Genomic DNA, 20,560 nt, shown 5'->3' on the forward strand with positions numbered 1-20,560 from the left:
TATTCTGAGAGTAATTGAGCCAAATGGCCTGAACAGGAGGTACATGGAGATTACAGCTACATGTCTGCCTACTTAGACTCTCAGGATTCAAAAACCACAGGCCAGCTTTCTGCAATTTCAGCCCTTTTAATGCATTTGAGCCAATATAGGCAAGGTAAAATGGAACTTTAAATTATAGGATATTTTTGTTTTCTGGAGGGAATGATTAAGGCAACTGAATTTTTGTCTCCCAGCTCTCACTGTTCCCCAGGGAGGAGCAGGGTTTGCCACTGCTTAATAGGCAAAGATTTTTCTTGCTGGTCTCTTTCAGAGGTGTCAGACAGAAGTGTGCAGTCAGTGGACCATGATGGCTCTCTAAGACTTCCTCCCAGCTGTCTGTAACAGTAGCAATATTGTGCCCTGCTTAAACAGCCGCCATTCATGCTAGATGGGTCTGGCTTTCCCAGATTGCTGTGAGCCTGCAGGGAATTCCTCCACACATGTGCATGAATATCGCTGTAGCAGTCACTGGTAAGGACTGTTACAATTCAGTAACAATATTTCCCTTAACAATGCTGTTTTCACACATATTTCCTAAGCAATTTCCTTAGGAGCTAAAACTGTCCAAGGTCAGGTAACTAAAGTGGAAAATCCATGCCACTCTGTGTGCAAGTGCAGTAGCTCTGCCAGGATGTAACATGAAGCAGAAAACAGCAGCCACTTGTAAGCCATCTGTAAACAGCAGTCTTATACAGGGGCCCTTAATACGCTTCACACCAAGAAATTAATTAATTAATTAATTGCGAGGCCGTGCTACCTAAATGTCTGCAGCTGCAGTGCCGAAGCTCTCAGAGGAGTAAACAGAAGCAGAGGAACCCAGAGCTCAGTCGCCTGCTCCATCTCCACCTCGGTGCCTGGCTCACCTCCCCACTTTCCATGCGCCACACAGTGCGCTACGAACGTTACTTTGCAAATGTTACGTAGGTGGGCCTTACAACATCTCTGTGAGGCAATTAAGCACAGAAACCTCACACTGCAAACAGGGAAAGGGAGGCTCTGAGCTTGGCTTTCTTGCCAGGCTTACAGGGATAAGCAGTTTCACAGTAATTCAGACAGTTTCAGGGCATTGCTGTATTTTAGCAATTGTGAGGACTATGCTAATCTATGGGGTTTGATTTGATTCACAAAAATTTCATCTGCCCAAGGTGGACTTGGTCTCACTCCATTTGTCACTGGGGGCTGCTTTGGAGAATTTGGAGGCTACACAAAATTTCATATGATGGATGTGAACTGTTCTGTCCCAGCAGGCCTTAAAGAACTGTCCCTGGTATCATTAATTGGCTAAGATAGACAACACCTTAATGTCCAAACTGGAAAGTTCAGAAAACAATTATGTTTTACTAAATCTGTACAGACGATTATTTTTCAGATAATACTTTGTTTTTAATGGAAGCACTGATCAGATCTGAAAAACTGATATAAAAAGACTATATAGCAAAGTATTAATTCGTGATTATGAGATATTTGAAAGTACTTTTCACAAAAGCATGAATTTAAATTCTTTATTCAGGTCCTTATTCTAAATTCTGTCCAAAGAGACTGGTTTGATCTGCTGTTCTCCACCTCTTCTGTAATCCAGAGCTGTTGCTATCGGTTACTTGGTTTACACTTCAGAAGGATAGGTAAACATGGTGAACTGAAGAACTGAGGCTGTAGCTTGTTCATGTTTTCACATATAAATTCACTTTTTTCCATGTATATACTGTATTCTGAGCAAAACATTTTCCTTTCCTTTTGAATAAGGTGTAAAGAAGTTTAAAAATATGTTAACCTCTTCTGATTTAGAAGGTCAACATATCTGGTAATTTTAGTGTTCTGGAGGCAGACATCATTGATGTGACTGGTCAACAACACGTTTCTTCGAAGGTTTGATGATGCTCTCTCTTCTCTGGGAGTAAAGCTACTTTATTGTGATGATGCATGGGATAAAGAGCTTTTCTGGCAGACTTCGAAAGTATCAGTGTTTTGGTATAGAGGCTATTGGCATTCTTTGTTAGTAATTTCTGCAGGAGGTGAGGTAAGACAGTTCATTCCTTTTTGCTGAGTGACAGATATCAGGTCTCCCAGATGTAAGATATGAGTTGCCAGGATTTGAAACAATGGTTAGACAAAATTTTCAAACATCGTTAGAAAAAGCCTTGGAGATACACTTTTGTGACTACTGTGCTGTGCCTGGTCTAGCTACGGAGGGCTGAGCACTTTTTAAAAGAAGCCTTGAGTTTTCACTGTGTCTCATGGTTTTGGTAAAGGTTATTGGATAACCCTCTAACAGCATAGTTTCCCCTTTATCCCTTAAGCAGTCCTTGCACGCCCCCGATTTTCCCTTTTAAAATACCATATTAATCCTTTATGTAGCTGGCTGGTGGGTGGAGACACTCATGTCCTGGACACTTGTGGTGAAGGCCAATAGTGGAGACAAGGTTGGGCTGTCTCGTGTTTATTTTGTGAAAATGTTCAGGAACAAAATTATAAAATATTTATTTTATGTATTGTTCCAAGTATTATGCAAAACCAATAAAAGTAAGTTGAAAGAAAACATCAGGATTTCTGATTTTAAATATCAAAGGACAGGAAATTCTCCATCCTTGATTTTCCATTGGGATTATAGTAATTTACTGTTTTGAAATTCCCTGCTTTAGTGTGATATAATGTGTAAAGGATAAGCAGGATCAGGATGACATTGAATTTCTTCTTTGTTTAGTTTCAGTCAGACCATTCATAGCTATCACACCATTGTAAGGTGACATCCGTAAGCTTCCAAAGATACCACAACCTAAACACCTTTTGATACTGGATTAACATCCTTTCCATGGGAATGACACATTTTTAATCTTATTCCAGGCTTCTGTGTTACTACAATAGGCTTTTTTAATCCCTTCTATATAGTCTCCAGATAAAAATAATTGTGTGATCCAACAATGTCAAATGTCCATGTTGGTGAACTTAGGACAGAGCTTTCTCTCATAAAGCAATATAACTGTGAGAAAACCAACATGCTTCAAAATACTAACCACACTGGCCCATGTCATATTTAGAGATGTTGTTGTTAGTGAGCACCAGCAAAACAATTCAGACTCTAAACAGAGGAGAACAGGCGGCCTTGAATGAGAGGCTATGTCATCATAGTAATGTCCAGAGAGCCACTGATGTGTGATGGTTTTGCTTTTTGGTGGACATTCAGTGATAAACAGGACCTGTTATTTAACTCATATGTGGTTAAAACAGTAGAAGGCCATAGTTTTATTTAATGATGGTGGTTTAGGAGTTAGGTGTAGAGAGGAAAGATGCCTTTCTGCTCATCAGAAAAGCAGGGCTGAGTCTTGCTTGGGATTTGGGTCGATGGCTGCTGTCTCTTTTGTCTGCACAATGGGGGATGCTGAGTGTTGTCCACATCAGTCCCTTTCTGTGGAAACTGGGATTTCTAAGCAGCACTAGCCCAGGTGTCAGTAGACCTTATAATCTAGCTGGAGCATGATTTTCAATGGCCAAAGAGGGCTGCGTGTCATTTGTAGATGAATTTGGCAATGGCTGGAAACTGAGCTACTCAAGTAGCCAACTTCCTGTGTTAGAGACGTCTAACATTTCTGGCAAACTATTATCTTTTTTCATTTATAGAATCTAATATTGCAATGGATGTTTCCCAATGCACTGAGGAAGGAGGCCCCAGACAGTTGTGAAATATCACACTAAACACAAGAAAAACATTGAAAAACCCACACTATAACTTTCTTATCCTCCTCCTGGATTACTGTACATCCAGATGGGAAGATTAGTTTGACTTAGAGGTTTTTTTAACTTAAGGAGTTTTTGCTTGGTGATTGTTTTCAAAATTAGAATCTCTTTGGTTTCAGTTTTATGAACTTGGCTTGTTTTACCAAGTCTGATTTTTCTGGAAACAGAAATTTCATCAGGATAAACCCTTCTGTGTTTCCCCTTGAAGGGAAGTCCTCATTCACATTTTTGTACAAACGCAGTTAGTTTCATGCAAGATGAATGTGTCAATCATAAACACAGCACAGACCATCTGACCTGCAGTGCTGGCAGGGCTCACACTCTCCCCGCAGTTCCTTTTGCTGTTGATGTGTGATGCTGGCTGGTACTCCAGGGACTCATCCAGTGGCTTTCAGATGGAGAAGGAGTGTGGGGGTTGGTGTGTGTGGTCATCTTTAGATAAAAAACCACTGCTGTACCAGCCAGCATCTTTACTCCCTCTGCAGATCAAACAGAGCCTCTCGTGCTGACCAAAACATTACCTGTATGTGATGGATTTACTTGCTACAGGTTCATAATGAAAAAATGCTCAACAAGCACAGGACTGTTTTAATAACTGTGCTCTTAAGTCACCCAGGTGCCTTTCAATAATAAAATATTCAGAGTTTCTGATCTAATATGACATTTGTTTTCAAAATATCTCCCCTCAAATCTGATTTTTCTGGCCTAAGTTGCTCAGTTGACTTTATGAGGTGAGAGTGCTCATCAGTCAGCACTATTAGTTCCTGTATTTACTTATCCATTATTCAGCAAGATAAATGTAGTCGTACTCCTAATGCAAGAAATAGCACACAGAATCACAGGCAACTGGAATGTTTCTCTGTGCTCTTTCAGTGGGCTGCTGACCTTTAGCAGGTTTGTGTAAATAGTCCTTTCCTCCTTTTCCCATCTGTACAGTACCTAGCTGTAAAATCTTGCCTGCCTCAAGGTAGCTTATATTATAAACAAAAACCTAACAAAAAATTGAAAGAACTAAAAAAAACCTGTAAAAATCACAAGAGACACCAAATGTTTTTCACTTACAGAGACCTGTTAAAAATTCATTACATTGTTTGTGTCAGTCTCAGCATGACAAGTGCTGCAGTCACTTTAGTCAGTAGGTCAGCATTGCATTGCCAGCATTCAAATAGAAGAAACGCCTCAGCATCCATAATCCGGGTGTGCCTGAGCAACAGGAGTTTACATCCAAATGCAAATTTCATGTGTTTTCATATAAATAGGGGGTACTTCAGAACCTCCTGTATTTGGAGCCCAGCACATTTCCACTCAAAAACTTTTCTGCACTGAACAGCATTTTCACCTGAGTTATTATTTAGGATTATGTGGCATAAAATGAACAGAACCTTCAGGTCTTAAAATAAAGTCAGCAAGGATAATTAGATACAACTTTATTATTTATGTGTTATGTAAAATCTGTTTTGAAAGAATTCTTGAAAATGCTAGGAAAGTAAGTTTAAACAAAGTTTCTAAAAGCTGTAAAGAAAAGTCATTGCTCTTTCCTTGTAAAATTATGTGGATGTACCACTTGTAATATGTGCAATTTTATTAGAGTCACGTAGCTCAGGTATATTGCAATATATGGGAAACCGTGACTCATTTGTAAAGAATGACAAAGGCCTGCCGTATGTAAATACTAAAGATACCATAATAATGTATAAATGTTTTTAAAAGAGAATTTTTAAGAGGAGGTGCTTGTGCTTCTGCTCCTTGCTCTCAATCACTGCACTGCACAACTTCTAAATGTACCACTGCTTCCCATAAAGTATAATTTACTCAGCAATGCTTACCTCCATGAAATTATAACTGTATTTTTATGCTTCGTTATAAGAATTGTATTTTATATACAAAGGTATATAACAATATAAAAAGGAAAATGGGAAACATTATTTTGCTTACTGCTTTATCATTTCTTTAAAGCTAAGAGGAAATAACAGGATCTACCCTTAGCTTCAGAAAAGGTGCTCTCTTTACTGTGAAGAAAATGGCATATTTTCCTTCAGCTGTTTGTGAGCCTCACAGCTGTAGTCTGCTATTCACCACATACTCTTCCCAGGTGGTTAATTAGTCCTAATGATGGTGTCCTTAGCAGTATTAAAAACATCTTTTTAATTCTTTCACAAAAATGGAATGAATCTAGAGTTATTAAACAGTCCATGCTGTCTTCCCTCTATAACCAAACATTCTGGATATCCCACCTCCCAGTGACACCATTTGCAACTCCCTTAGTTCTGCTTACCTGACAGCCACCTTACTGTTGTGTGGCAACTGGGATAACATTTTTCCAGCTGTCCAGATCCAACCTCTAACATTCAGAATTACTGACTTTAGGGTCCAAATGTACAGCCAATGTTTACACTAAGAGTCAGCTAAATCCTCCTAACTGCATTTGATAAGTTAGGCATCCAGGCTTTTCTCTGTAATCAGATGGGCTAAATTAGTTTCTAGAAATTTCTCTCTCTCTTTCTTTACAAACATAAAAATCTAGAGCTCAGTTCCCTCAGGTGGGATTCAAAAACAGGCCACCATGGTTTTAAATATGGTGTGCATGTTGATTCTTGGGGGTTTTATAAAACAGACGTTCTACCAAAATAGAGACTTCATTTAAAGAAATAAATTGGTAAGACATTCAGTATCTTAGCAATTGTTTGAAAATATGCAGAGAGAATGATTTTTCCCTGAAGCCTATCATATAAAAATTGGGAATTCAAGGAAAAAATTCAAACCCAATTGTTTTTGAATTCCATCTTTAACATAAATACATGGTAGCAGTCACACTTAAATAGCACAAGACAAAAACAAACAGATCCGAGAATAAAATCTTTTGAGAAGAAAATTATAGATAATGCACCCAGTTTTCCTTTTGGGGGACCATTTAAAGAATAAACTATATATGCCAGGTATTAGTCACATTGCTTAATACACCCACTGCAAGAAACTCACCCGTGTGGTGATAAGATTGGTAACAGACACTGAAGAGAGATGATGCCATGTGTATTAGTCAGAATCAAATTGATTTAATACTAAAAATCAAAGGCATTGTCTGGTTTTGTACAGACAGGGGATATAGGATAGAAACTTCATCAGTAAAATGTTCACCATGTTGACTTTGGCAGGTAAGAGTGGAAGGTATGAGCAAAGCCAGGCCAAAAGGCAATGTAAGATTATTCCCATGACAACAGAGGTCAACAGGTTAACATTTCTTAATTCTACAGATGAAGTACAGTTCCCAGTTTTCCCCCCTGAAAAGCTGTATCTAGTAGGATAGAGAGTAACAGGAGACACGTCTTTGCCTTTTTTTGCAAAATTCTTGAGGTTTACTACTTACAGAAGGAAGACATGTCTCTTCAAGGGAATAAATCCAGATGAAGGGAGGGAACCACATTCAACGAAGTCTTTCTCTAGCCTTCATTTAGATCCCATAAATAGTAGATGTTGTTGCCTCTTAGCAAAGCCTGAAAGAATAGTAACTACTTCCTTTTTCCTGTTTCTGTACAAAGAAAGCCGGTTTAGTACAGAGGCATCCTATGAAATTAATTTGTACCCTGCCTTTTAAAATAAATGTTACCTTTCTTATATAATGTGCTTTACTGTGTGTTGTAGTTCAAATGTGAGGTACATGACCTTTTTTCTACTGCAAAATGTGGTCGTTCATAACCACGTCTAAAATGCTTTCATGTTTCTTATTGATGAAAACTTATTAAGAAAACAAAGACTGGCAGGTAAAGTGCTTGCAGTAAAGTGACTTTAGAGGTCTCTCACCCTCCAATTTGGTCAGGATATTATTTGGATTACACATGGAAGTGAAATCTATAATAAAATTTCAGACTTGTTTGAATATGTGCTCTCAAAACAGGATTATGACAGCAGTTGCAGATAGCTTTGAAATTATGATGGCTTTATTTTCTCTAGACGAGAGATTGATGGCTCTAAAAGACATTGACTGCAGACCTAGGGAACATTTTGTTCCCATGGAGTGTTTTTGCTGTTTTTTATTCTAGTTGTTTCTGCATTCTAAAATAAGCCTCTTTGGAATGAAAAGCTTGTACAATTTTTGTATGGAGAATCAAGATGCAAATCACTTGGGAAGGCCTTGGGACTGCCAGAGAAGAAGGAAGATACCTGGGCTGTTAATTCCTTTTGTTAACTCCTGGGCATTTCATTCCTTGTATGAATTCCTATGATGAGTTTTACCACAGGAAAGGAAACTTTTATCTTCTCAAGGGTAGGCATGGATGTATAACCAGAATCTTTTCAGAAGTGAAAGAAAAGATCAGCTTTGTGCAATACTTGCCAACAATACACCTATTTTGAACTGATGCTTCTACACATAAAACAAAACAAAACACTACGCTTCTGGGAATTATTTTCAGGGAGAAAATTTGTCTTTTTAGCATTACTCCAAAAGACTGCAACCTTGGAAACAGTAACTAATGTGTCAAAATAATGTGGATTTCCCTGTATCTGAAATACATTCACAGGGATTACTGCAGTAGCATCTAAGTATTTCCTGATAATAATGGCATTTATATGGCTCCAGATAAGTTATTAATCCCACTTTGAAAGTTGACAGAGATGTTAGTACCAACGACACTTTCTTGTAATGCCGAAGATGTTCTTCCACAATGTCTAACATGACAAATTTGAAATGCAAATTTTTACTGTCAAAACAACACTTGCTGTTTTTTAGCTCCATATGTTCTGCATGTAGAAACATGATGTATGCTGGCTGTACTTGAATTAATAAAAGCCATGTTTTCAGTGTTAAGGTCACTCAGTTTTTTGGTTTGCTTTCCTCTCATAAGCTGCACTGATGTAAGAGTATCACCAAACTACAGAATGGGTCAGGTTGGAAGGGATCAAAGTGGGTCATTTGATCCAACCTCCCTGCTCAGGCATATCCTAGAGCACTTTGCACAGGAGTGAATCCAGACTGTTCTTGAAAATCTCCAGTGAGGGAGATACTCAATGAGTATTACGCGTAAGTACAATAACTACTTGTTTGTAATTAATAGCTATGACTGTAGAAGCATGTGTTAACAACCTAAATAGATGCCCATTTTTACAGTATGTGGTAACATGCTGGACAGGTGGCCACAAAATTTTGTTATCAGGTCAATTTTGCAGAACTATTGAAGATAGCACTCATATATTAATATTGCTTATAGTGGTAAAAGAGCTTAAAAATAAGTACAATGTGGGAGAGCTCAAAATGTTTGAAAAGTATAACCATGAGCAAATTTGGAAGTAAAACTCTAAGTGGTTGGCTATAAACCCAGGAGATACAGTCTGACATGAGCTATTCATGTTGTGACACCTTGAAATCATCTGAACAGCTACTCAAAAGAAGGCCTGTGGCCATCTTTTTTGGTGGTGTCCTCTTTGCACAGCAACTGGGTCCAGGTCTCCTTAGGGCATCATAGGGGCATCATCCTTAGGGGCCTCAGAGTGCTGCAGGAAGGACTTTGTTCATAAAAAGTTTTATTTACCCAGTTCCTTATGGATGCCAGACAAAGTTACTCTAGGGAAAGAGCAAGGAGAGAGAGAGAGAGTGTGAGAAAAGAGAAAGGGGAAGAGCTCCCTTTTAACAAGATAGCAAATTTTGCAGTCATTGAGCAGCTGTCCTTGAGACCCTACTACCTTCAGACCCAGGCAGTGTGTAGTGCACAAGCAAGGAACTAGGGAGAAGTAGTTTCCTGTCTTCTGCATCTAAGCGCTCCATTTTCACTTCTGCTGAAGCTGTCAACTTGACAAGACCTTCCACATATGTTTTCAGGTTTGTTTGATGACTTCTAACTCTCTCTTACGTGGTTTGTTTGGTCCAGTGCCAGTTCTGTTACCTAAGTATGCCAGAAAGTGAGTGAAAGCGGTGGACTAGTGAACACATTACTTAACTGTTGGTATGCTTTTGGCATGGGTTGTTCTCACCAACTCCTATTCCTTAAAAAGGAAGCCCTAGAAAGGATGAAACAGGACTGCCTCAGCATATTCCAATGTTTTAGGGAACAGGGAATGCCCAGCTCTTGAGTAGCAGGTGGCTACTGGTGCTTGGTACTGCTCAGGAAGTGGTCAGGGTGACAGTCGTATTCGGCAGACGCCTGTGTCATTTTACTGGCACCCAGTCTTCCTGTCCTTCCTGAGACTGTGCTTTTGTTTGCAAACCATATGGTATGCAGTGGGAACACGCAAATAAGCGGGTGCCAAAATTCATCCCACATTGCTCTGAACAGCCTGAGGAGACTCTTCAGGAGATTCATTCTTCCACAGACCCTTGATTTGCTTATTGGAGAGAGTGGTGTGTCAGCTGGTACTTCTGAGGCTTTGATACAGTAGATTGGTGGGAAATATGTGACAAAAACATAAGGTTGAAGTTGAGACCTAAATTTTCACAAATTAATCCCATATTTTCCTCCCATTACATATTTCAATAGAAAGTGAAAGTTAAAATGGCTGTGACCATGGAAAGCAACTAGGAGAACAGCCCAGCTCTACAATTCAGAGAAGGAAAGATAATTATGTGGTCCAGGAAATGTTTTAAATACAGAAAACTTTGATGTTTCACATCAGAGCAACAATAAATAGAACATATTTGCCTTTCCCCTAATATTGATATTTTCCTCCCATCTTCCCTCCCACTTAGAACTGTTTTTGTGGTGGGAGGATCCATTAGGTAATCTACAGATGTTTTACATTCTTAAATGTAAACTAGAAAATGAATTGTAATACAGATTCATCCCATGAGGGTAGAAAACTAGTCTGCTCTTTAACATTTCATGGATGATGGCACTCCCTCAGAACATGCCTGAAAGTTGTGCCTCACCCATTAATGCACACTAGACTGTGACTTATTGCTTATTAAAACCCAACATTTTTATTGCTAAGTAATTCTGGATTTGGCTCCCAGTGCCCCTGTTATAAACACTTAAAAGTAGGGATGCCATATCGAAACACTGACAGATTCTCACGAGGGTCAAGGCTACTGGCGCCTCCCTAATGAAGTCACACGCTGTTAAACTTTTTTTTTCCTTGACTCAAGAAGAAAACAAAGCAGTTAAACTGCTATATCCATTTTCCAGCAACATTAATCCATTTCAAACCACTCTTAAACATAGTAAATCACGGGTTTGTTATAAAATGAACTGCCTAAAGGTTCACCTCGGGCTATTTAGCCCACAAACAAGATGCTGACTACTGGCAACAATGGTTGGTTGGGAATTATTGCTCAATTTAGTTGCAATTACTTAATTTGCAGTGTCTTCTGTTCAGACTAGCTGAGGGTCTACGGCATAGTAGATTCCAGAGTGAAATGCAGTGCCAAGGTGCTGGTGGAGATTGACAGTGACAGTGTTGAAAAGTTACTTAAGCGATATTTTTTAATTTCTTGGAGGGAAGAGAAACCTTCCCTTTCACTGGGAAGACTTGGAAAGGGATGAACTCTCAAAACAAGTCTGCTCAGATATAGCTATTCTACTCTGCAGAAAATCATCCAGGTGTTAATAGAACCTGAATTTTCAGTTTAAGTATGCCTCAATGCTGATACTAAATAGGGAAGCTGGAAACTTTACCCATTAAATACTCTACAGCTGCAATATAATAGTTGCAATATAACAGTAGTAATTTGAATAGCAAAATATGTAGCATTCTGGCTGCTAATAGTATTTTAAAGGCAATCCTCAGTATGCTGTGATTACACCATAGTTATAAGTGGATGGACATACACAGAATACATGCCAGTTCAAGGGTGTGCTAGTTTGAAAAGAAACCAGTGGGAGGTGCCAAGTCAGAATAAGAATTTAATATGTAAATTAAATGAAAAAAATAAAAACAAAACACTGGTTCAAACTGACAGAGTCAGGATACAACCTGACACTCTGTTAGTCAGGGCGGCAGTGGCAGTCTGATAAAATGGTGGCTGCAGTCCCCTGAAGTGGTGGATGTGGTTCTGTTGAAGCAGTGATCCTGTAGAAGGGTCTGCTCTTTCTCAGAAGGTCCAGTGGTGGCTGTGTAGCTCCTGTCCTCTGGAAATCCAGTGGAAAGGCCTTGTCTCTGGTGTTCAGCCTCAGCTTATATCCACGCTGGGATGCTTGGTTCCTCCCTCTGGGTGGAGCATCTCACAATGGGGTAATGAGTCATGAGGCCAGGTGTTGATTGGGCTCATTAACAGATGATAGTCCAGAGGGAGTTATCTCTGAGTCATGCGGCAGGACAATGATGGGCCATTAACAGCAAGATAGTCTGGGGGGAGGAGGCAAGGAAACACTGCCCCACCTGATTTCAACAACTCATGAGGATAGTAACAGAATACACTGCAACCCAGGACAAAGGGAAGTGTAGTTATTTTCAGCCCAATTTAGTGAAACCCTTGACTTGCCTATTGTAGATCTAAACTTTCAGGCAAGTATAAGATTTTATCTATAATCATTATGGGAACTGTTAATAAGTCTTTGGGAAGCAGTACATAAAACCAATCACAATTTTTTATAGATCTTGGGCAGTTTCATTAGTTGAAAGATTCTAGTAGTGTTTGCTACCAATGGGAACGTTTATATATGTAATTCTCAAGCTGTATTCATTATACACATGTTTTCATGTAAGAAAGGCAAAGTAAAATTCTTGAAGAATACAGAGTCATCAATTCAAGGTCACATGAATAGGGTGAGCTTTTGCAATTATTGTCTTCAGAGAAAATTGATCAAATATGGGCCTGTAAAAATTAAAATACAGCGTGATATAGAGAAAAGGAGCTTTTGTCTCTAAACAAATATAAGCAGCGGCTTTATTTCCTTTGCTGAGGCCAACAAAAACTATGGATAAAGGTTCAGCAAAACTCAGAAGTATCTGACATTTAAGTGCATCTCAAGATTAAAGAGTATTGGTAGGGAACTTCCTTGTTTTGCATAAAAATTCATTTAATCACTAGCAGATATTATTACAAGGCTTTCATTTTGGGGGAGGTGATAGTGAAAAGGCTGCAGGTGAGATAGATTACACATCAGTCTGCTTTGGTAGTTCCTGTACTTCCTTTTTCCCTGTCAGAGAGGAGAGGCAGAATGGGAAGCACAAGGCCTTGGATATCCTACAGTTCCTACACTCTGATAGTTTATCAGGTGAATCAACCTTAAATGGCCTCCATGCAGCCTGAAGATGAAAGGCATGTGGCCTGACTCTTTCTGAAATATTGCCCTTAGATTTCAGCTATTTATGAATGGCCTGTTGTTTTTATAGAAGTTTGCTAAGACTTACAAAGTAGTGTTGTTTTTCACACTAACAGATTTTACAGCTATAATCCTTGGGCAAATGGAATGATGTTTTTGCATACTAGAGAACTTTATTTAAGTACTTTTTAAAGGTGATAGAGAAAGGAATGTGATAGGAAAACAGAAATATGAATAACAGTAGCACTTTTTTGCCTCTGAGGTTATCCATTTAGTCATAAAAGCATAGAAGCTTTTTGCTCTGCCTTAAATTCTTTTAATTAGTTGTGTTGATGAGTATATCTTTTAACTCTACTTTCTAAAGGAATAAGAAATTATATGTAGTACTCTAGGAAAAGAAAGAAAGAAAGAAAGCTCTTTCACCAAACTATACTGTTATGTGGAATCTACTTCCATCTACTATTGGTAAAAGCAAAGCATACTAACTGAAGGTTACTTTAAAAAAAGAAATCAATAGATTCTTAAAAAATATTTGGCATGCAATCAATGTGCAGTTAACACACCTCCTCTATTTGGAGGTACAATAATCCCTGTCACCTTCTGCAAAAAGAAAATGATCCAATATTTGTTGTCACGTTTGGCTGATCATGTACATCAAGTACCTCCCTGATTATTGCAATGTTGAAGAGACGTGTTGAACATCATACTCAGGACATGCAGAGCACAACAGATCAGAGAGAAGAAGCCTATAAATATGGTTCCTGCTCCAATAACCTTTTAAGCTGGCTTTACAAGACTTGGTTGTCTGCAGCTTAAAAAGGTCAGAATTACACACGTTCAAATTTCATGCCAGCAAAGTTCCTGTTATATTTTTAAAATACTATACAACCTAAAATGATTAAAGTAGTTAAATGCTAGATCAGTGTTAATTATATGGCTTTAATAAGTAGAAAATTAACATTCCACTTACCGCAATTCTCATGAAAAGCACTTTTCAGACATTTACTTGCTGAATTTTGTCATGGAAAAGAGTTTAGACCCATTTATTTCAATTACTTGATTTGCATCTTCCTCCTCAAAATAAGTAATGCATTAGTCTATCATACAGATAGAAGTTGAATAGAGTGACTTCAAAACCAGTTGTTTCATAGGTAAAGGTTTCTCCACACCATTAAAAAGAAAACAAAAAACCCCAACAAACTAAGAGCTTATTCTGGCTGGGGTATATAAACCCACCCTGTTTATTGCTACATATCTCAAATCCTCCAATGCAGCTGGTGTGAGCCCAGGCATGCTGGAAATGGAAACCCAACCTATGAATGATCATGTAATACCAGAGAAGTAACATGAGATGAGTTACTGCATTAGTACACAGAGTAGATTTTCCATCCATTCTCTGCATGAACTTTTTCCCTCTTAGTTATGCCCTGCTTTGTTGCCGTTTTATTTACACTGTTTTGGTACAGGGCTTCTTGCAGATGACTGCCCATTTTCCTGTGTACTCCTCGTAGTATCTTGCAATGTGGTCATCTTGGTTGAAAGCACCCTTCTCCAACAGAGGCTCTCCCTGTGGAAGATGGTGTCTGTGCCTTTCAGTGTTTCCTTTTTCAGACAAGTGGTACTGGGCCATCATAGTCACCCAGGCTGGCTTCAAGCTCTCCAATTTACTTACCTCACTAAAGGACCTGAGTTCATGCCAAATTTCTTCTGAATTCCAAGTCCTTTTGTCCCTATTTTCATTTTTCACTTTATTTTAAACTCCACTTTCAGCTGCTCCATGATTCTGTCTCTTTTCCATGGGGGACATGTAAGTTCCATTCTAGTTTACTACATTGCAGCTTGTGTAACAGACTCAACATCATGGCATGCATTCAATCTCAGAAAAGGGAGTTGAGAGTAGATTATTTATTTATTTATTTATTTTCTTATATAAATTTTTTTAAAAATTTCACATGTGTAATGAACTGCAGGCTGCAATTCTATGTAGAAACACACCTCTATTACTGAAAATATTATTCACTGAAAGCACCTATGCCTTCCTTTCCTACAGAAAGAGATAAAAACACAGTCTAGTCCAGAGTTCAGCTATTTAAAATATGTGAATGTAAAATGAAGACTTGGAGGGTTGAATTTTACTTGTATTTACCCATTTCTTTGTTAAATCTGACCAATTCAAAACACAAAAGTTCTTTCAAGATTTTCAGCAACAAAGGCTCTTGCACTCCAGGGATATGAACACTGGTAGTACTATTTTCAGCAGGGCTGCCTCTGTGAATTCACCAGCCTAACATCCAGGATTGCATATGGCAGAACCAGTCCAACCAATACTGTACTGGGCCCAGCCATGAAGCCCAAACTGAGATGTAAATTATCCCAAACTCAGATATGTCTGAGGTCATTCCTCCTTCTCGCTCTGTTTTCTGACTGGCTGAAATTAAAAAGTAGAATAACCAGCAGCTAATGTCAAATTCCTATTCCTTCTCCCTAATAGATCCTTTACTGACTCTATAGCCAACTTAGATGTTTTCAGGAGGGAATGAGCAGCTGCTGTAAGATTAGTTTGGAAATGGATTGGGTCTGGAGAGACTCTTGGCTACGTCTCACAGTACCAGCCACAATGTACTAGCAGGAAGAGTAAACCTAAATCAGAAAAGGAAGTAAGCCAGTCCAGGAAAAGGACAGAGGAAGCTTATCCAACCCTGGAAGGAATTCATAGTACTTGTGGCAAAGTCCCAATTTAATCCTAAAGATTAAATCCTGAAATCATTCCTCGCTTCTTGTTCATGGAAAACATTTGCTAACAGCAAAAATGTGCAAACAATTCTATTCTTTGGGGGAGCAAAAGTGAGTTCCTGCTGTATTTCTGTGTCATTTTACACATCCAGGATCCAACTAGGTATTTTTCAGATGCTCTGAGCAGTTTGTTAACAGTTTATTTTCCATCCCATTGACATGTACCTATGAACTTTTACCAGCAACAGAAATAAAATTGTTGCAGAAGCTCTTTCTCCTGGTATTTCCAGCTGCAGTGGTAGTGGTGAAAAATCTCCTAGGCTGACTGTTGTAGCGTGATTTTCAACCAGTTCTGTGGGCTGTAGGCATAAAGGGAATTCAGATAAGGCTGTGAACTTGTATACAGTTATCTGAATCTTGCTTACAAAGCTTTCAAAGTTCATCCGTCCTCATAATGGATCCCATGGGATCTTAGTGGGCTCTGGGGAACATCAGCCGATTTCCCAATTTCGTAACACTAGAACTGGTGAGTATTGTTAGATATTGTAAGACACCATTTGCCAGCCTGAAATGTGATGTTTATGTAAATATGTCTGGAACATACAATGCCTCTGAGGGACTGAATTAAAAATAACCAAAGGTTTTCACAGAGCAGCATAACTCCAGGGGTGAGGTGGGCAGTGAATTTTTACGTGCTTTCTTCCATTCGTGTTTGTCTAAGTATGCTTATTTGAGAAGAAGCAGCTGGGAGACTTCTGTGAAAAGATGCCTATATTTAAGCATTCTTCTTAGGAGAATAAATATCAAGTATCTGTTTCTCCTGACAGGGAGCTGGTATAAGAGCATTAGTAAAATCAACTTTGAAATGCAAGGTTTTGTTTTTCAATGTTTCAGTAGTATGTGCTCCCACCTAGGAAGGTTAATACAGGCATCTGTTTGCTCTTTTTAGATGTACTGATATATGAAAAGACTCTGTGTGGGACTTGTGTTTGTTTATTTGTGTTTATTTCAGTGTGAGGGAGGTGAAGAGTTGTTTAAAAATAGTGAGTTCCAACTGTGTTGTTCATTTATGAAACTGCTGCTGTGTTTCATCTTTGATGCTCTGAGGTTTTTTACTTACCTGAGTCTTTGTAGGTTTTAATATTTGCGGCAATGACACTTTCACTAATTTTAAAAAAAGCAAAAAAACCCGCAGTACTAATAACTTCACCATAGGTGCTGAAAAGGAGAAAGTACATAAGGGAGAGAAAGAAAGAGGAAGGGAAATGGACAGCTCTCAGTTATTTTTCCAAACTTTACTCACTCTGCTTTTATTCCCATTTGGTTGTGGGCACCAAAACCGTAAGTACATAGATAAGGAAGTATAGACCACTCTTACCTATAAAATATGAGGCTGTCCTTAAGCCCTTCTCATGAGCTTTGAGTGTAGTGATATGAAACTGAATCTTTCATGTAGCACCTGCAGAAACTACTGAAGTTAGTGGGATCTGTCCACTGATTGTCTTTAATTGAAGTTCAGTCAGACTCACGAGCACACCAGTTATATTTCTCCTGGCAGCTAAACTGACAGGCCTGTCTGCATAAACTCAAAAATGATATCTTGTCTTTGAAAACAACCCAACACTTCTGTATTCTGTATAATATTCTGTATTATAGCTTAAGACAGATCCAAAGGCAATAGATGTTACCTTGAGTTTTCCTCGGTGAACACCCTGGAATACAGTGTTGATCCATCCTGGCTCATTAGTGATAGCCATTTTTTTCTCAAACTTTGGCTACTTGCAAAGACTTTCATTTTGACGTTTTTACAATGTCTTGAAAATTTCTAGTTCCAAAACATAAACAGAGGTATCAGAGGATGAGGACGGGGGTACTATCACAGAGTCTTTAATGAAATATATCTTTTTTTTCCCCAGAGGTGCGGAGAAATCTCATTTGATAGTCCTGACCAGAATGTCAAATGTGTTCGCATGCTAGGTAAGAGTCTCTTCCCTTTTTTATTCAAGTGTGTATATAGAGATATGTTTAATTGGGAATTTCTTCTCAAAAGTACATGATAATGACCATGATGATCCACAATGGCGTTTACATAGCTCATCCACGTGTAGTCCTCATTAATATATTTATGGTGAACTTTCAACTATTTAAATGAAGCATGTATACTCCAGTAGTGTCCATGTGCATAGATGAAAATATAGCTGTACCAGCACTGTAATTGGAAGCTCTGATGTGCTGAAGTCCAGAACTCATATTCAAAAGCTGAAAATCTGGACTTCTAAAGACAGTGTTAATTCCACAAGCATGTGTCAAAAGTCTCTAAATCAGACCTTCAGCTGCATCACTCAGGAAAAATTTCAGTCACTGTGATTTTACAGATTTGCACTGCTGTGGCTTTGTAAAAATGACTCTTAAGTAGAAGTGTCTATTCTTTAGAAACAATACAGGAATACTCTGCTATGTTTCATTAATTTCTGTGACCAATTTTATTGTGGTTGCTTGTTTCATCTACAATGCTAGTACTGAAACATTAACAGTATGGCTAGTATTACAGTGAAAGGCAGGGAGTAAATGTCTAAAAACCTAAGAGATAATGTTTACTCAGAAAAAAAATGAAATCAGAGGACACCTGCAGATTAAGCTTTAAATTCTGAAGACCTTTGACCTGCCAGGGAAGAGATAAATACATGCTGTAAATCAGAGCATTGCATCTAATAATGCGAAGAATGGAAGCGCCGCAATTTTTTAAACTGCAACTGGCAGTGTCTAGGAACTTAATTCCCATCTGGGTGCATAGCTGTGCTCTGTAATAACAGATTATGTGGTTTGCTGTTTATATTCATTAAATCCTATTGTCACAATAGACTATAATTGCTGCAGAGGAAATCTGTCATGCTTGTAGTGCACAGATCCCAACAGATGAACTGACACAATGGACCATAATGATCTGTTACATCAATGATCCATGGTTAGAAGTTCTTAATGGAACAAGCTGACGAAAAAAGATAAACTTGTGATCCTTTATCATGCCAATTATAATCTACAGTGTAAATACAATTGAGTTCCTAATACTCTAGTACTAAGTTATATCCATGCAAATGTTATTATGCATTAGGGGGAAGAATGGGGGATGAGAGAGAGGAGAACAAAAAAAACCCCTTCTGTATGGGTTCATTCATCATTGTATTTGGCATTTTTATAACAAGTCAGTCCAAAATTGGGAGTTTGACATCGCTCTTAGTGCAAAAAATTCTTTAGGAGAAGTGAGAAGAACAAGATCTTGTTTCCATTACATATATTCTTACCTATGTCTTGCAGTATATACACGTACAAGAATGAGAACATGTGCTGTGCTGTGTAAGGAAACTGCTAGGAATGGAAAAATGACTCCAAGAGCACATGCCAAAGGTGTAACTGATTCTCAGAGGTTCCATCTCTTGTATTAAAAAATATTTTGCCTGCTATTGTTATTTTTCGGTGTACCTAACAAATTAAGGACTGTAGTGTCATATATAATACAGAATTTTACATTTCACCCCAAGGTATTCCAAATCATGTACAGAGCTGAAACTATTCTAAGTACAATTTGTATATTCCAGAACTGGCTCTGTAAGAGGTGTGGGAAGAAGAAACTATCGAGTACAAACACAGCAGAAACTATGGTTTCTCTGAGAGTGACTGCTGGAGACAAGCTCCATTGTCCCAATTTATCACAGAAGTCTGTATGGTGCTCGTGGTGCTGTAAAGCCAGAGGCTGTCCATTCTGGACACCTCTCCTTTCATACTGAACTTGCAGGGAAGAGCAGGAGTGAGAAACTGTGCAGCCAAAAAGGCCTGAGACTTTGTGTTGAATGTGACATGTAATGCCCAATCTCATATTTTACAAGGGAATTGAATTTCCAAGAGAATGTAACAGGGTTTGTCACTGATCAATGCAAGGCTGACATTATTAATGTCTGTGGGTGTAACCAGTGAACAAAGCACAGCGTGCCTTCAGAGAGGGACATCTTTCTTGAATGCTCCATCTTTGAAATATGCTGAAACTGTCCTGCTGTCATTTAATGTAATAGTGACACAGTGCTGACAGAAATCTAGAGGGCAAGTCCCAGCAATTGCAAGAGGATAATTACGCTAGTAAGAAAAGAAACACAGGAGCCTGGAGTACTGACTGTGTTTCTTCAGGGATCTTTGATGCAAGATCAGTCCATATTGAAACTGCACATTATCAAGCTGTACTCTAAAATGGTAGTAGCTGTTTTTCTCAGAAGATGTCTGTATCTGCTTTATACTACTCGTTCTGCGCTAGCTTCAAATTTAAAGTTTTTCAGAAGTAATGCCAGGCTTGCCATTGAATCCACATTCCTTGAGGTAACATGGATTATGTGTATGAAGTTCTTTTTCTATAAAGGTTGAGGAAGAGGGGTTTGCAGTAAAAATCATATCTTCCTATTAGAAAACAGTAAATAATAGATAAAATAATGCCAAAATGTTTACAATGGCCATAGTGAAAAAAGGTAACTTTTCAAGGCACTGACTAGATATCACTCAACCTGAGATTAAGAGCATAGGATCAGCTTAATGCCTCATCTTTCAGCATCAGAGTGATGGATAGTTATAATTCAAGTGTAAAAAATAACTTAAACAACAAAATTAAATCGTCACTTAGCAGTGTTTCCTGTTATAAGAGATAACAGCTATGTGCTCTGACCAGAATATGTTTAGCATTAGTGTAATTATCTGTACTAAAGTCATTACAGAAAATTATGGTCTCCCTCTTATTTTTTATATTGTCCTTGTTTCTTTACCCTTTTTTCTGTGTCGTGATTTATTCCTAGCTGGCAACCAAGTACCATGCAGCCACTCACTCA

General features: G+C 38.4%; 1 protein-coding gene and 1 long non-coding RNA gene across 3 annotated transcripts in view; one reads left to right on the forward strand and one right to left on the reverse strand.

The window, feature by feature from the left end:
* The window catches only part of PDE7B (phosphodiesterase 7B), a 173,059-nt gene that overhangs the window by 38,234 nt on the left and 114,265 nt on the right, over positions 1–20,560 (forward strand). Inside the window, exon 3 of one of the 2 annotated variants that reach the window (XM_082302470.1) lies at positions 17,612–17,672. In XM_082302470.1, coding sequence (XP_082158596.1) covers positions 17,612–17,672 — 61 coding nt within the window. The remainder of the gene's footprint in view (positions 1–17,611; positions 17,673–20,560) is intronic. The other variant, XM_082302471.1, reaches the window with a different exon arrangement.
* LOC309570267 lies at positions 11,588–14,238 on the reverse strand. Its single transcript, XR_014226244.1, has 2 exons — positions 13,933–14,238; positions 11,588–12,511 (listed from the first exon to the last, which is right to left on the reverse strand). It is a non-coding gene; the product is annotated as an uncharacterized lncRNA (long non-coding RNA).

Source organism: Coloeus monedula (genome assembly GCF_965178545.1).
Source record: "Coloeus monedula genome assembly, chromosome: 2".
In the NCBI taxonomy this organism is placed as follows: domain Eukaryota; kingdom Metazoa; phylum Chordata; class Aves; order Passeriformes; family Corvidae; genus Coloeus; species Coloeus monedula.